General features: G+C 41.3%; 1 protein-coding gene across 2 annotated transcripts in view; it reads left to right on the top strand.

Moving 5' to 3' along the window:
• The window catches only part of CRY2 (cryptochrome circadian regulator 2), a 49,066-nt gene that overhangs the window by 226 nt on the left and 30,725 nt on the right, over positions 1 to 18,115 (top strand). Inside the window, exons 1-2 of one of the 2 annotated variants that reach the window (XM_053259192.1) lie at positions 290 to 644; positions 13,766 to 13,874. In XM_053259192.1, the coding sequence (XP_053115167.1) occupies positions 445 to 644; positions 13,766 to 13,874 (309 nt within the window). In that variant the 5' untranslated portion in view covers positions 290 to 444. Of the gene's footprint in view, positions 1 to 289; positions 645 to 13,765; positions 13,875 to 18,115 lie in introns of those variants that run through there. The other variant, XM_053259197.1, reaches the window with a different exon arrangement.

Below are 18,115 nucleotides of genomic sequence, written 5' to 3'. Positions count from 1 at the left end.
TGCGACTGGTTTATAGCGCACCATGTAACTTTTGATTTACGTCATAAGTACTGCAGGGTGAGGTTTTTTTGGGGGGGAGCGGCTGCGCCCTCTAACCGAAACTCCCACAAACAACTGCTTAAGAAGACTCAAAACTTTGGATCCACGCACGCACCAAAGCCCATCTGCTGCAGCGGTTGGAAGCGGGTGACGGGTCCGGGGTTCCTCCTCCTGGAGCTCTTGGCCCCGCCCCCTCCCGCCACAGATACACGCCGCAGAAACGTGCCGAGCTGCCCCCGCCTCCTGGGCCGGCCGAGTTATGCAGCGGCAGCGACCAATGCGCTTCGGCGGGTGGAGCTGCGCGCGCGCTGAGTGGGTGAAGGTGTAGGGTTGAGGGGCGTCGCTCTGGGTAGGAGCCAGGCGGCGGCGTCTGTTGTGCTGAGTCTTCTGCGGACTGGACTGGCGATGGCCGCGTTTCCCGGCTCGACGGCTCCGGCGAGGCCCAGCGGCGGCTCTTGCTCCGTGCACTGGTTCCGGCGAGGCTTGCGGCTTCACGACAACCCCGCGCTGCAGGCGGCCATCCGGGATGGCGGCTCCGTGCGCTGTATCTACATCTTGGACCCCTGGTTCGCGGCCTCCTCCTCTGTGGGCATCAACCGCTGGCGGTGAGGAGCGCGGTGAGGGCTGGGCGGGTGGAGGTGTCTGGCTTCTGCGCGCGCGGTGCGGGGAGCAGAGGAGGTCTGGGGGGACGCTCAGCCACGCCGAGGTCATCTGGGGAAGAAGAGGCTCCTCCACGGTGCTTCAGGCCCCTCACCGTGGCGGCCGTTCTCCTCCCACCCCGCGCTGGTCAGAGCACGAATGTCTAGACGCCCAGTCTGGAGTCCTAGGGGGTGGAGAGTCTTGCACCAATTAGTTAAAATGACCCAAATTCAGTGGGGTAAGCAAGAGGGGGCTGGCTTAAGCCATTTGGGCTACAAAGGCATCCATAATTACTTGAGAGTAAGCCCTGTTGAATTCAGTGGGACTTGATTCTGAGCAAAGATGCGAAGGATTGGACTATCGAGCTACGCTGGCACGATAGACATGGCAGCATTTGATCTTTCACGCTAAGAGCTATCGGGGTTTATTTTACTCTCAGCAATAATAAGCCTTGTGACTGCCAGTGTTAGTCCTGAACTGCAAGTTCTGTTCCAACGAGTAAGAACTTCTCGCTCCTGGACATGAGATGCTCAGAACAGTAGCCCAAGAGTGATTCATTCTGGGGGGGACATGTACACTGGGTTAAATAACTAGCATGCAGAGTGTGTCACAGTTTGGGTACCCAGCCATGTGTACAAAATAGAGGTCAAATATATGTATAAAGGAGCAGAAAATGGTGGCAGGCCAAGAGAGAAGCCCTGCATCTGTTACTTGTATATTTTATGTAAGGGTTTTCCAGGAGGTATTACGATTACAGTATTCAATAAAATTTGGTGTCGACTGTGTTCATTTTGGAGTTTGTCACAACACATTCCAGTCTAGAAAATTTGCACCTTAAGAAATGCAAGGCTTCTGTTGCCATGTTGGTTTCTTTCCAGTAAACATCATGAGTCTGATCATGTGTCTTGTATGTTAGCTACAGGTGGGTTCACCTTCTCAATGGTTCTCCTCATTTGCAGACTCTTCCCCTTTCTCCATAAGTCAGTGGAGATCATTCTACTCCACTGGTGCATATGAAGAAAGAGAAGGGACTGCGAATCATGGAAGCCAACTGAAAGAGCCACACTTGACCCTTCCAGTTGTATCCTGGATGGGAGGCAGATATGCCCGCCACCACATTTGTCTTTTGCTCCTGCAGTTGCCATCTGTCATTTCTGCAAACCTGCCCCTCCTGCATCGTTGCTCCATATCTTCTTGTTAGCCCCTTTGCCTTGGTAGTGATTGCATTGAAAGACCCTTGGGGCACATTTAAGCAACCATGATATTGTGCTGTCAAGTCGGTGTTAACTCCTGGCGACCACAGAGCCATGTGGCTGGTTTGGGTAGAATACAAGAGGGATTTACCATTGCCACCTCCCGCGTAGTATGAGATGATACCTCTCAGTACCTTCCTATATCGCTGCTACCCAGTATAGACTGGGAAACATACCAGCAGGGATTCAAACTGACAACCTCTTGTTCCCTAGGCAAGTTGCTTTCCCACTGAGCCATTAGGTGGCTAACCATAATATAGAGGTTAGAAGTATGATGCTGTTTAGCAGGATAAGTTGAAATCTGATACTTGTAGTTTGGGGGGAGAACTAGTATTGTCTAGAGATGTGCACAAATCAGTTTTTTGATTTGTACCCAAATCGAAACACCCCTGATTTGTTTGGTGTCCAAATCTGTCCCCCTGAATCATCCCAGATTCGACTTGAATTTGATTCAGATTTGTGTCGATTCAGACCATTTCTAAAGTTCCTAGGGGCACCACATTTGGGTTGTGGGTAGGTCTCCATGGGTGCCACCTACCCACCCAAATTTCAAGGCAGTGGGGCACTTGGTTGATTTTTTTAATATATATTTTTTAGTTTTTACTGATTTTGTGTATTTCTGCCATAGGAAATAATGGGGATTCGAAGTTGTCCTAGCCTAACCCTAACATGGATACCCAGCTTCAAGTGTTTAGATTCTTTGGTGTCTAATAACTTTTCCTCATAATGAATCCCTATGAAGACTCATTGCACACCTTCATTTCTTCTGTTCATTTTGACTGCCATTGGACAGTGTCAATTGTCGTCTGCCATGTGTCAACTATACACACACACACGCACCCCCACACACTAGGGTACTAAGTTTATTTTTTAGGAATTTTAAAAGTGTTTAGATTCTTTGGTGTCTTCATTACACACCTTCATTTCTTCTGTTCATTTTGACCCCACTGCTTTGTAGGGTGGAGGGATTAGTGGCATCCCATGTACCAACCAACCCAAAATCCACCGGGTACTCAGTTTATATTTTAGGAATTTTTGAGGTGTTTAGATTCTCTGATGTGTAATGAATCCTCAGAGGGATTCATTATGAGGAAAGATTATTAGACACCAAAGCGTCTAAACACTTGAAAAAATTCCTAGAACATAAACTGAGTGGTACCCCACTGCCTCAAGGGTGGGAGGTGGATGTAGTTAGCATATGGCAGTTGACAGTTGTCACTGTCCAATGGCAGTCGAAATGAACAGAAGAAATGAAGGTGTGCAATGAGTCCTCATAGGGATTCATTATGAGGAAAAATTATTATACGTCAAAGAATTCAAACACTTGAAAAATAGTGACCACACATTTTGCTCCATAACTCCACTTCTACAAGGGCTAGAGCTTAGCTTTTATTTAAAAAAAAAAAGAAAGCTGAGAATCTCGGGAAATTAATAGGAGGCATCCAAATATTGTATCAAATCTGGCGCTATTCAATTTGGACCTGAATCTAGCCAATGAACCACAGGGGCGATTTATTCTGTCTCCAAATTGTCTAGAATTGGTTCGCACATCCATAGTATTGTCTCAAAATGCCCTTTTACAAGTTTCATTGTGCTAGCTGCTTTGTTGGATTGTCTTGCATAGTGTTCTCTCAATCTTTAAAGTTGGATTTTCACATTCACAGAGGACAGGTCAAATTCACAGAGGACAGGTCTATCAGTGGCTGCTAGTCTGGTGGCTATAGGTCAGTTCCAGCCTTAGAGGCAAGATGCCTCTAAATACCAGTTGCAGGGGAGCAACAGCAAGAGAGAAGGTGTGCCCTCACCTCTTGCCTGTGCGCTTCTCAGAGGCATCTGTCTGATGGGCCACTGTGTGAAATAGGATGCTGAACTGGATATGGACCTTCTGCCTGATGCAGCAAGGCTGTGCTTAACAGTGTAACATGCAGTTTGATACTCTGCATGTTTACTCAGAAGTAAGTCTTGTTTAATTCAGTGGGACTTGTAAGTGTGCATATGATTGCAGCATGCATTCTACTTCAAACAGTGTTGATTTTGCTTTAAGTTAAAATAGTTTGCTTGTAAGTGCAATATACCATTGGACAATTGCTGCTTAGCTCAGAATGTTTGTATGTTCTGAAAATGATCTGGGAGAAATGAAACATGCATGTAGAAGGGAGTAACTCTGTTGCTGGTAGTTGGCATTCCTGTTGGGATGACGCCATCAGTAAGGCAGAGGCTGTACCTTCTCTGAGAGATATTCTTGTTCTACTGGTTTGAAAATACCTGCAGTGTATACTTAGCTTGATGTCTACATATAGAATTCTAGGCATAGGAGCTGGGAAAGACCTGTTATATCATGCTTAGTTTAATCACTGGCTAGTTGGACCAGGATTATTCTGTGTTTAAATCAAAGGAATGCCCTGTGTGCCCAGATGTATCTTAGCTAACTTAAATGTTAAAAGCATAAGGATTGACTTGAAGCAGGAAAGAATTGGTTGTAGCAGGTGCACAGCACACACTTTGAATGTATAATAATTTCCCATGTATGCTGTTGGTATAGGAGACTTACATGCCTTTATTGATTGCTGCTTGAAGCTTTAATTTGTGTGGAGCTGACTGACTTTGCTTCTGGAAGTTTGTAGGGCATAACATCAATTTAGCATAATGTTCATCAGTTCTGTTTTCTTGGACTTAGCACCTTCTGAACAAGATCTTATTTCTGGCTTAATGCTGTGCATTATATCATTTATGGGCTCTAGTCACCATCTGAGCAGCTGCCTTCTGCTTTATGTAATGCTATAAGACTTCACTAAGCTAGGAGAAGATAATGTTGGTTATATTGTGTATCTTGGCTAGGAGGGGTGCACCTCTTGCCCCATTTCATGTATGAGTCCAGGCAGAATGCAGTTCTGTTGAATTCCTTATATGTGGCCTTTTGTGCATGCCACATCCTCCTCTGGGGCGGGGGAGAAGACTGAGTGAATAGCTTGGCTTTTCTTTTCTAATACGGCACTGAAAGAATGTGCTGTGATGATTGGCCTGCTGCTTGTGTAAGGAGTGGAACGTGCATTCTGGGCAAGCATTCCTGCTTGTGGTGTGTTGACATTACATAATGCTGACACAGCTTGTATTTGATCATATTCTTTGATAACCTTCTAATTCAAGATTCACCTTCACAGAGAAGCTTGTGTACAAATAAGGCTTCCACTTAAAAGCCGGATCTGATTGTATTAACACCTTAGCCTTTGCAGGAGAGGAAGCCAAACTGGCACCTGGCCTGTACAAGACTGGTTGCTGGGCCAGCTGCCTCCAATTCTAACTTTAAAGAACCAGTGAGCTGTTCTGGACTATTATTTCTGTTTTGCAATATAAGACATTGTTTCCCAGTGGCCCAGCCCATTATGGGAGATTCAGCTTAGGTTGTGGAGTATTGAGAAAAGGAGCTGCCCATACCCTTTGGGGAGTGGTGATAAGATGTACTAAGTAATCTCAAAGTGTTTTGTTTAGAATAATTGGATATGGAGAATTATATGAACGAGAGACTATTTTGCCATTTTAATATGCACCTTTTAATAGTTTGTCTTCCCCTTGTTTCACCATGATTTTGGTACATTTTGACATTTCTTATCCTCTGAATGGGTGGGTGGGTTGGTTAGTTAGTTAACATATTTTTATACAGCCCAAAACTCACGTCCCTGGGCAGTTTACAACAAAATAAAAACAGAAAGTAAAACGTTAGTTAAAAACACAAAAAGAAATTTAAAACATAACAATTTAAAATCTTCAAAACAATATTTTAAAACAACATTAAAACCATTAAAACAGTATTAATTAAAAGCCTGGGTGAACAGATGCGTCTTTAAAGACCTTTTAAAAGCTATCCGAGATGGGGAGGCTAGCGCATTCCAAAGCCTTGAGGCAGCAGCAGAGAAGGCCTGTCCCTGAGTGGCCACCAGATGAGCCGGTGGCAAATGAAGACGGACCTTTCCAGATGATCTCAGTGGATGGTGGGGTTCATGACAAAGAAGACGTTCTCTTAAATACCCAAGGTCCAAGCTGTTTAGGGCTTTATAGGTTATAACCAACACCTTGTATTTTGCCTGGAAACATATCGGCAGCCAGTGTAGCTCCTTCAATACAGGCTTTGGAATTATTCCTGTAAGAGCAGGAATCAAATCAAATCATTTTAAATCATCATAATTTAAATTGTCTCTTTTATGGCCTTCTGCCATAATAGATGTTTCCTTTCTACAGTGGAGGATACATTCCAAAAAGGTTTCTTCAGGACTGCATCAATATGTTCACTTTTGTTTTCACTTTCTGTCCCCCTCCCTTATCCCTTAAATTTATATTTAGACTCCTCTTCCTTGCTCAGATCTACTCCATCCCTCCAAATCCTCCATTTATTGACCTTCTTTGTCTTTGTCCTGGGAGGGCAAGGGGGAGTGTGTGTGTATATATGCTGCATGTACATTACCTGCAGAATAGGATGTATCAGGTCTGTTATCTCTCATCCCATATACAATACTGCTTTTAACTAGTTTATAGAATATCATCAGAAAATATGGTTAATATTCATAAGGATATCTTTGACCTATGTTCTTTTTGATGAATTTAAAAATATGATTTAAAAATATAGTCATAGATTTTTATCAATCCTGTATAAGAGTGTGTATGGGCATATTACATTGGAATGTGGTGTTCAATATCCACATAAACATATGTGTTTAACGTTTTACAGTATTTGCAAACTACGGTGGGAAAAGACAAAACTGTGCTGACAAGGGAGAATGAAATTTCAGCCTTGTGCTCCTGTGGGCCTGCTGATCACTTTTTGGAGAAAGATGTGTGATGTGTTCCTCACTAGCCTGTACCATCGGACTACAGGAGGGAGAATCGCAGGCATAATGATTCTGCATTTGTCACAACCTGCCCCACCCCAGTATGGCTACATACAAAGGAAGCCACAGTTTCCATCCAATATTGAATGCCACTTGCACTCAATACTCGCTATGCAAGAGAAGCTTAGTATATTGCTGAAGAGGCTAGATATAAACTTTCAACATACAGCCCAACCTCACTGGTATGGTCCCAGTGTGGATGTACTATGCAATATTTCTGAAAGCTTAGGTTGCCTAAAAATGTATGGGAGAAGGTTGAAAGAGAATTAAAATCTAGTCAAGTAGGGCATAAGTGCAGAAGCTGGATAGGGATATATTTTTATTATGCCGGTGATTTAATGTTGGATGAATTGGTGTATCTCTCCCCCTCCGCCATGTGTTTGCTTTCAAGCTGTTCTGGTTTAATTATTATTTAATTTTGTGGAACTTATATTTTGAGATTTTTAACTGATGCCAGTCATTTTGAGGTACTTGTGATTACCAAAAGATGGATGGGGTGTATATAAATAGCATTCTATGATACTTCTAGGTTGGGGGTGTGTGTTATAATTTGAGAAGCACAAGATTAACTCTAACCATGAATTTTATTGCTAACGTGCTACCAAGACATTTTTGCATTGTGATCCTTGGGAGTAATATATGGCAGAATGGTGTTTAACATTTTGTTCTTCCACTTTGAATTTTAGAGCTAGTGCTGTACTGCAACTTGATTGGAAACTATCAGAAAAATGATCACAGTTTAAAAAAACTTTGATCTAAGTGGTGGCCATGCAAACAGATGAATATTGGGAGACAAATTAGACTACACTCCTATGCACATTTTCTTGAGTGAACTTGATTGAAGTAGGTGGGACTGATTTCTGAGTAAACATGTAGGATCAGACTACTAGTTTAGGAAAACTAACTATAGTGAAGAAACCTGAGCATTTGCTGCTATGTTAGCTGGTTGTGCAAGTGCTACTGTCTGAAGCTTGTGGTTTGGTGTAGCAGGGTTGATAATCAGTTTTTTAAAATTCAAATCGGATTTTAACTTTCTGAATCGGACTAAAGGCCAATGAATGAATAGAGGATTGGGGTGGGTGGGTGGAATAGACCTGACCAAGGAGGAGGAGGCGGGATATAAATGCAAGGGATAGGGGAAGGGAATAGAAAGTGAAACCAAAAGTGAACAGAACATAATCATGCAGTCCTGAGGAAACTCTAATCCAAGTGTAGCCTCCATCTTGGAAGGGAATCCCCTATCCTGGCAACAAGCTGTAAAGGAGAACCCACTTAAGAATATTTTAATGACATTCCTGTACCTGTGGGTAAGATGAGCATGCATGCAGACAGTGCAACAAAGAAATGCAAGGCTTGGTTGCCCAAATAAAACAACATTATGAGAAGTGTGCCCCTACCTTCTAAAAATGAAATCTACACATCTGAATATGTATTAAAGTTATATTAGACAACAAGAATGTACTTTTACTAGAAAATGATGATTAAATATAATTTTCTTGACTAGTGATTTAAGTTGTAGTTTAAATAACTAAAATTGAGGCTTGTGAAGTGATTTAAATAATGATTAAAATCTATTTGATTTAAATCAAATCAACCCTGTTGTGTACTAAGATAGCCAAAAATATTGAAGATCTTTGCAGAAATTCATGACTTCGCTTTGGACATCTGATAGGAAATAGATTATAGAGTTAAGCAGAGATTTGGGGTGAAAAAATTTCCAAAAACGGAGATTTCCCCATACTTCCTTTTTTAGTGGAAATGTCCGGTTTCTAAAATGTCACTGACCGACATTCAGCCTAGCATTGCATGTGCAGCGGTGTGAGCTCTGGACTACTGCTTCACCGTCACTTGAGTAGGGAAAGGGATGACTTTCTTCAATTTCCACTTTGCTCCAAAGTTCACCACATGTCACTAAAATACGTCTTTGAGGGTTCTGCAGTGCTAGTCCAGATGTCTAGCATGTTTGACATGAATTCCATAACATTCATTAGTAAGATTACAAATATTTATATACTGTTTTTAACCAAAGTTCTCAAAGTGGTTTACAGAGAAAAATAAATAAGACTGTTTCCTGTCCCCAAAGGGTACACAATCTTAAATGGATGGCTGTCAGACCAGTAGCTGTGAACAGATATCAGAGCAATATTAGGCAAATTTGGCGTTCTGTTTTGGGTGCCTATCCCTAGGCCAAATGTGAGATAGTACATCTATATTTTATTGAATTGAGTTTCCCAATAAAAATACTTTCTACATAAGCTTTGGATTTTTCAGTAATGATTCTTAAACCACATTAAGTATGTTCATTGAGCTGCCACCCCTCCCCTCAAAACTTATATTTCAGTTCAGCTACTTGGCTACTTCAGAAAGTTTTTTGAGATGCGGGGAAATTAATAATGGTGGGTTGTTTTTTTAAAAAAAAATAAAGAGAGAGAGAGGTCAAATAATATGCCAAATCAGACCACAGTCTATTGGGGCGTCAGGAAAACTTGAATAAATAGTGTATTTTGAGGAAAAGTAATGCAAACTATATGCAAATGAAGGAAATTGCATAGAATTTTTTTGAGGGGGTGGGGTGGGAATCCAGAAAACCTACATCTCTGGAGTTAGGGAAGAGTTTCAGTCCAATCCTATACGTTTACTCATAAGTCCTACTGAATTCAGTAGGACTTCCAAATGTGTGTGTGTATGAATGCAACCCATGTTGACTATCTTCTTATGGAAATACACTACTAAAATTCTAAGCATCTCATCTAGGTTCTGCCAGATACAGAAAATGCATGTGGAAAGGGAAACCTTTGTGTTAGATGAGCAAGAAAACTCATTTGTGAGGGATTTTCACCCAAGGCCCATCTAGTCCAGCATCCTTTTTCACGCAGTGGTCCACCAGATGCCTCTGAGAAGCCGACAGGCAAGAGGTGAGGGCATGCCCTCTCTCTTGCTGTTATTCCCCTCACCTGGCATTTAGAAGCATTCTGCCTCTGAGGCTGGAGGTGGTTGGTTTTCACTTGCAATAAAAGTAAAGTTGGAAGACTTCTTTGCCCACTTTATGGGAATTTTGTGAAAATTCATGCAGATAGAGGGCTGTTGTTTATGCCACACTTCATACTAGGGTGCAAATACCAGAATGCAGAATATATTCACATATGAAAGGCATGCATATACATTGCTGCTATTCTTTTTAAAATACATTGTCAGGAACCCTGTCCATGCTTGCTTTTTTGTCTGTGCATTTTAAAAGGAAAAGTGGCTGTGTGAGTGGATGTGCACCCTGCATCTCTGACATTGATACATTTCTCTTATTTGGTTATCAATGTCTGAATGCAAAATATCACATAAAAGATGGCTCTTGGATGCAGAAATGCAAAGAGAAATTGATTGGGAAGGCAGACAGCATGAGGAAATATTTTGTAAAGTACACTGGAAAAATTGAACACCAGAGATGTGGAATTTCCAGAAAATTTGAAGCAGGCTTAACAACTCCCATGCATTTTTTATCATGTGCATAATTTTTTCTCAGAACATTAACTGCAAGTTTCCAGCTGCCCTAAATCGATTGTGACCTGATCTGGTGTGTTTGACCTATTTAGTTTTTTTAATTAACTTTCCACACGGTCTCCAGTTTTTCAAGCAGCCAAGTAGTTGAACTGAAATATAAATTGTGTATCCCATGTTATACTGAAACAAATCCAAAGCTTTAGATGAAAATTATTTTATTAGAATATACAATAAAATGTGTACTCTCTCACATAGTTCCTATAATAATCACCCGAAAAACATTAATTCAGGCCTTGACAAATTTTCTTTGGATCTGGAAGCCAGCCCAAAAATTTAGGATCCAGACAATGGACACTTTACAAGGTTACCGGACTCAGTGACAGGCATTGTGGAGCGGTAGGACAAATGGGCTTCTCTTTATTTCTCCTTGACAAGCAACATTCCAGGAACAGAAACTGGGCCGCCTGAGACAAATAAATATATTTTTAAATAAATCTGCCTTTGAATATCTTATTGTAAGTGCCACAATTACATTTCTAGGCACTGTGACTCCCTGACATCAGGGATTTGTCAAGTCCTGCATTAACTTAAACTTTGAAATTGCTGAACTTGCCTAATATTGATCCACAGTTGTTCATTGTTACTAATCAATTTTATGAGCCAGTGACCGACATCCAGACCAGCATTGCACAAGTGCAGCAGTGTGAGTTCCAAGCTACCTCAACCCTCGCAGACATATTTTGATGATGCACAGTGGACATCAAAGGAAATGGGAGATTGGTGAAAATTGCCCCTCTCTCTGATGCATATGTGCAGGGCTACCCTGGATGGTAGCCAATGAATTTTTTGAAATAGAAAATTTTCCACAAAAAAATTGAGACTGGGGAAATTACCAACCTTCATTTCTGCTATTTAAAAAAAAAAAAAACCACCCCAAAAAACTAGAACCTCTGATTTCTGCTAAATGTGTACAGGTTTTAGAATATAAGTTACACCATTTCATAACTTTAAAATCATACTCAAATGCAGATGTTTATGGAGACTAAAACTAAATACTTAGCATTTCTATAAGTTTTGTTTGCACAACCCTAAACGTTTACTTTCTGTATTTACTCATTTGTGCAATCCGGTATGTATGTCTCAAGCTGTAGAACTTGAGACAAATGAGTTTTCTCTTTCATGCTGAAAACACCCATAATAAATGATGTCGTCATTTATTTTGTTAACTACTGTTTTACATTTTCTGTTTATTTAAACTAATGTGTTAAATTTTTGTTTGCTTGTTGTAAACCGCCCAGAGACGTGAGTTTTGGGCAGTATAGAAATATGTTAAATAAATACATAAGAACAGCCCTGCTGGATCAGGCCCTCAGGCCCAAGGTTCATTGATGCCACTGGAAGCCCACAGAAAGGGATGCCTTCTAATCAAATGCCTTAGTGCTGCAATATAAAAAAATGACATAGTGCTAAGGATGCCCATTTTCATTCCATCCTAGTATTTTAAGGCCAAAATGCAGGGAGGGATCTGTAAAATGGAACAGAGGAGTTCAGCCAACTGGATCAGTGAATGGAAATTACCTCAGAGTTCTTATGGATAAGGCCAGTGTATACACTGATACTCTTTCATAGTCTTTATGTTGACATTCTAAATGAAATGTACCATATTTATCTGAATAGAAGACTACTCTAAATTTAAGACAACCTACTTATACTTGTATTTACCCAAATGGAATAGGATGCTGAATTTAAGAAGACTCCCCAGTTTCCAGTATCAAAGAACTTGGGCGGGGGTGCTAATCTTGCATTCAGGTTAATATGGCAGATGTAATCTTTTATAGGACATTATATAACTTTAGACTTTTAATTGTATTGAATATCATATTTTTGAAGAGTTCATGGTTGTGTTTGTGCAACAGTTATACTTCCTGATTATCTACAGATACCAAATTTTGCATTCACAATACTGCCACTTAAATTAGCGGAATGAAGTACTCTCTACACTGCAATATGCCGTGGGGAACCATTTTTGTAATTTTTAGAAGAAATTATGAGTATAATCAGATTGTAACTGTGTTGAACAGATTCTTAACACTTAATCAGATCAATAATTCAAAAATGACATACCCAAGAGAAGCAGAAAATCTTTCTAGATTCACATTTACTCTGATTCAAATTTATCGTTTGTAATCATTATTCAGTAAAATGCATGTTTGAAGTTGATGCTGTACAAATTTCAAAGTGTTCTTTTACTTCTCTTTTACAAGCACATTAATTAAAAAAAAAACTAGCTGGCCCGGGCACAGAGCATCTGCGCCTCTAGTTCTCCCTCGTTCTTGGCTCCTCATTCCCAGCCCTCTCCCCTCCTCTTCCCCCCTCCAATGTCTTTTTCTCTCTGGCCAGCAGCTTTTTCTGGCTGGTGCCCCCACTTTCACTCTTCTTCCCCCACCCCGACCGTCGCCACCACTTTTTCTCCCTGCCCGCCCATTCACTGGCCTGTTTGTTGGCCTTATGTTTGCCACTGCCAGTATATTTTTTGAAGAGTTTGTGGATTTGGTTGTTCAAAATAGTCACGCTTCCTGATTACCTACAGAAGCCAAATTTTGTATCAACATTTCTGCCCCTGAAATTAGCTGATTGCACTACTGTTCACACTGGAATATGCTGGGGGAAATGTGTAAATAACTTGTTTACACGAAATGACTTTGCACTGTCAACTACAGGATCCATCTATTAGTAACCATATATACTAAAATAACATTTTAGCCCATATACTAACTAGACTGGGTTTTTGTCATGCAAGGCAGTTTTGACAAGTTTCTTCTTCCCTCACCACCACCATGTGGCTTGAGGGTTGGTGGATATTGTCCTCATTTGCATGAGGAAAACATTGTTGCACACACACTGCACTAGTCAATATGTGAGCTACTGTTTATATCTAAAATAGATATAAATATATAATTAAACTCTTCCTGGTGCCTCATTGTATTTCATGAGTATTATATTTTGGTTGCTACCTAATGGTGGTGCAGCGGGGAAGCAACCTGCCTAAAGAACAGGAGGCTGTTGGTTAGAATCCCTGCTGGTATGTTTCCCAAAATATGGGAAACTCCTATATCGGGCAGCAGCGATACAGGAAGGTGCTGAAAGGCATCATCTCATACTGTGTGGGAGAAGGCAATGGTAAACCACTCCTGTATTCTACCAAGAAAACCACATGGCTCTGTGGTCGACAGGAGTCAACACCAACTTGATGGCACAACCTTATATTTTTCCTTAGTTACTCCATAAGCCTTGTTTCCTTGATTTTTTTCTTTCTTCCTGAGAATGTATGCAGAAGTATGGGCTCTGAAAAAGGACTGCCAGCCAGTTATTGGTAAAGAACTAATCTGGCTGCGTCTTGAATTTGGGAACACTCAACTGTACCTAAGCCAATTGTTTGCTCATTTCTTTCCGTAGGTTTTTGCTACAATCGCTGGAAGACTTGGACAACAGCTTAAGAAAACTCAACTCCCGCTTGTTTGTAGTACGGGGCCAACCCACTGATGTCTTTCCAAGACTCTTTAAAGTAAGATTGCAACTTTGTATGAAACTTTGAGGAAAACATGACTCAACTTTGTGCCTAAATCTACTGCTGGTGATATTAACAATTATATTCTGTTATATTTGAGTATAGAAGAGTCATGTGGAGTGGTCAAGAAATGTTGGTTTTGTTCACCAGCCAGACAAAAATTTTACTCGTCAACCAATGTTGATGAACCTTTGTTTTTGTCAGGATTTTTGTCACTCGTCACAGTCAGGTAGACTTCCTGAGCCCTGGCCATGTGTATAATAAATCCACCTGATCATGAATCTCCTTACATTGGGACTTGACAATTCTCAGGCATCAGCTCACTTTCACGCCCTGAAATATTAAGTGTGGTGCCTGATTCAGGTGATGGAAGAAGAAGAAGAATGCTAACCCCAACTAACTCAGCAAAGAAAGCCATTTTAAAAGTGGTGATTCTCTTATATCAAGCAGGGGGAGAGCAACTGACCCTATGCAACCCCAGCACAGCATTCCTCCAGCCAGTGGCTGTTGCTGGTATCTGTCATGTCTCTAGATTGTGAGCCCTTTGGGGACAGGGGACCATCTTGTGTGTTTCTATGTTTGAGAACCTTTGGATGAAGAGAGGTATATAAATATTCATCTTCAGCAGGTGAGGCAGGGGCTGATTCTTGCCTGCTTTTCTTGATTGTGTCAGTCCACTGCCTGCCTGAGCCAGACAGATGTGATCAGGACGAGAGGGAGCAATCCACCCCTGCCTTACTGGCTCACTTCTCCTCCTGCTCCTGTCCATCTCTTGTCTGTCTGAGCCAGATGAATGGTACCAGGTGGACAATTAAGAAAACAAGGCAGCAAGTTGGGCCCTACCCCATGAAGCAGATAGTGTTTGGGGGCATGAGCAGTGGGTCATAGTCATAGTCTGCCCATAGGACAGGGCAGTCTTGCTCCTCAATTTCTGAGCTCAGAGAAGAGTCAAACTTTTACATGTTTCTGCTTTACATGTACTAGTCTGTCTTTACTTCTGCAGTGTGTTCTGTAGGAGCACTTGCTAGTTTACATTCAGTGGTGTCATTGTATGTGCCAGTGATGGGATGCAGCTTCAGGCATTGTATACTTCTGTGTTTGGCTGGTATCTGCCAGTTTAGATGGTGGTGTGTGAGAGGTCCAGAACGCTGAACATACGCATATTAATAACTGGCAAATGAATGAAAATATAACATAAAATTAAAGTTAGAGCTGGGTATACTACTTAGGTTTTAGTTTTCTACTTGTTTTTGATATTTCATTTTAGATATTCTAAAATTTACCATACCTGGTACCTTTTATATGCCTGGCAGTGGTGTGAGCAGATGTAATTGCTTTGCCTCCCATTCCATTTGTCAACTGATCCCATCTCCTGGCTGCCCCACTGAAGCAAGCAGGGCTCTAGCTTTGCCACATAAAACACTAGAAGGGGATGGGTGAAGGGGGACACAGCGTTGACATCCTTTCTTGCTAACTCAGTGCATTTAAAGGTACTCGTGAGACGGCTTCAAAAGCACTTTTATTTCTAGTCTGCAGTTGCAGCTGCTTGATATAGTGTATGGCTGTTTTAACATCTTGCCTCTCAGCTTGTTAAATTGTCTTGTTAGGGAAGAGAAGTATAGTTTTAAAGGGATTGTGCCTTTCCTGTGCTGGTAAATTTCATGTGTTAAAAAACTAATACAGTAACCAGCTTCTGTTTCTTTATCCTGTTTTCAGTGCAATGTGCCCTTCTTCTTTTTACGGGGAACAGGGGCACATGCTAAGCCTAGAATGATGAGTTGGGGAAGACAGTGCATCTTAATGCAGTAAAAAGATTTGCTCTTTTTCCAAGTGGAGCGGGAAAGTGCATGGTAACTTCATCACAAGTGATGATGTGAAACAGCTTTGAGAATTTTCTTGAGCAGATATTTGTTTGACCCCCCCTTCCAAAAAGCCAGTATTTCAGTTTTTTATTATTGTACTGAATTATTCTCCAGTTAAAAGCAGGCCCATTTCATTCTCATAATTCACTACAGTGTTCACTCTAAGGCGTGTGTATGTGCGCGCGTTCACACACTTTTTTTTTAATGTCCACTCAGTTAATTTAGATCCTGCTCAGGTTGGATTGGGAAGACCCCATCCAGAATGCATGTGTGCACAACTGCCTTGATACTGCCACCCAGAATAAATCTAATTCTGCACACAGATGAAAAAAAATTAGAGACCACTGATTCACTAGCATGGCAGGTATTGCATTGCTTAGGATTTGCTGCTTTCCTCCTGCTGCTGCTGCACAACTCCCTGCCAAACACTTCCCTATGTCTACTTTGCTGGGCTGGTACCTAGTTCTTGGCTGTTAGGAGCCAAGAACTTAAGAGCCACATCCACTTAAGCTGTGTTATGTTTTGAAGGTGACTTACAGGATGCTTGCTGTGGCAACTAATTATACCTCTCCTATCTTGCACATCTGGCAGAGAAAATAGGTGATGTTTCTGAAGTGTGAGATTCTGCAGGAAACTTTGGATGAGGTTGTTAATGTACTTGAATTCTTTCTCATGTCTTTGATTTTCTAGAGCATTAATACTACAGCCTATGATGTGCTTGTGACTTTTATCTAGTAACCTATAACTTATGAGACAAACCAGGATTCCTGTGTAAGGCAAATGGTACACCTCTCTGGGATGGAAAAATGTTTGCATGTTTATCTTTTTTGGAATGTTTGTCAGGATTTGTATTATTATTAGTATTAGTTTAGTATTATTATTTTGAGTTGTCTAGGAATATTGATAGGAGCTAGGTACCCTGGTAGTTCTACCAGCACAAGCTACCCAAGGACCTGTGAGATGAGGCTATAGGTCAGTGGTAGAGCATCTGTTTTGCATGCAGAAGGGTCCAGGTTCAATCCCTGGCACCTCCAAGAAGGACTGAGAGAGACTTCTGCCTGAAACCTTGAAGAGCTACTGCCAGTCAGTGTAGACAGTACTGAGCTAGATGGACTAATGGTCTGATTTGATATAAGGCAGTTACCTAATTGCCTAATAATATGGTCACTTTGAGAGCCTTACAGTATTACAGGGCTCTGATAGGAACATAGGAAGCTGCCATATACTGACCATAGGTCCATCTAGCTCAGTATTGTCTACACAACCTTCTTCAAGGTTGCAGGCAGGAATCTCTCTCAGTCCTATCTTGGAGATGCCAGGGAGGGAACTTAGAACCTAGATGCTATTCCCAGAGCGGCTCCATCCCCTCAAGGGAATATCTTACAGTGCTCATGTGTAGTCTCCCATTCATTTGTAAGCAGGGCGGACCCTGATTAGCTAAGGGGAAAAGTCATGCTTGCTACCACAAGACCAGCTCTGCTCTGTTGCCTCTTGATCTTTTGCACTATCTAAAATGAACAAGTTCATAAGAGAGCCCTGTTTTAATCAAATCTTGAAAGCAAGGTGCTATATTATAAATAAGTTAGGATTTCTCAGTCCCATCAAAATTAATGGGACTTAGTTTAGTCACAGTAAACTTGTCTCGTAGATTTCAGTGGTACCTAGTCATCGCTGCCCAAGGATACAACCTGAATAATTTTTATCAGGAATCTGAACACAATGACCTTAATTTGGCTGACTAGAATATCTACAGCAACTAAATGCTGCGCTGGGATTTGGTATATGAAAGATAAATTAATTATTTATTTATTTATTTATCTTACATATTTTTATACCGCCCAAAACCTACGTCTCTCGGCGGGTTACAAGAAGATAAAAACAACATTAAAACAATAGTTAAAAACAAAAACAAGAAATTTAAAACACAACAAATTGAAAAATTTTAAAACAATATTCTTAAATCAATAAAGGAGGAGGCTTTCAATTTCCAATTCCTAGAAACCTCCAAAGAATATGAAGTACTGGACTAGTCCTTTTAACCTAGTACTTTCTCCTCTGACTGACCTTTCAAGCCCTGCTATCTAAGGTTTTTTTTAAATGGAGATGCTGGCGTATTGAATAGAAGACCACCTCATAAGGACAGCCCTGCTGGATCAGGCCCAAGGCCCATCTAGTCCGGCATCCTGTTTCACACAGTGGCCCAACAGATGCTGCTGTAAGCCACAGGCAGGAGATGAGGGCATGCCCTCTCTCCTGTTGTTACTCCCCTGCAACTGGTACTCAGAGGCATCCTGCCTTTGGGGCTGGAGGTGGTCTTTAGCCCTCAAACTAGTAGCCAATGATAGACCTCTCCTCCATGAAGTTATCCAAACCCCT

Source organism: Hemicordylus capensis, chromosome 1 (assembly GCF_027244095.1).
Source record: "Hemicordylus capensis ecotype Gifberg chromosome 1, rHemCap1.1.pri, whole genome shotgun sequence".
NCBI lineage: Eukaryota > Metazoa > Chordata > Lepidosauria > Squamata > Cordylidae > Hemicordylus > Hemicordylus capensis.
This window is presented reverse-complemented; position numbering and strand designations above follow the sequence as displayed.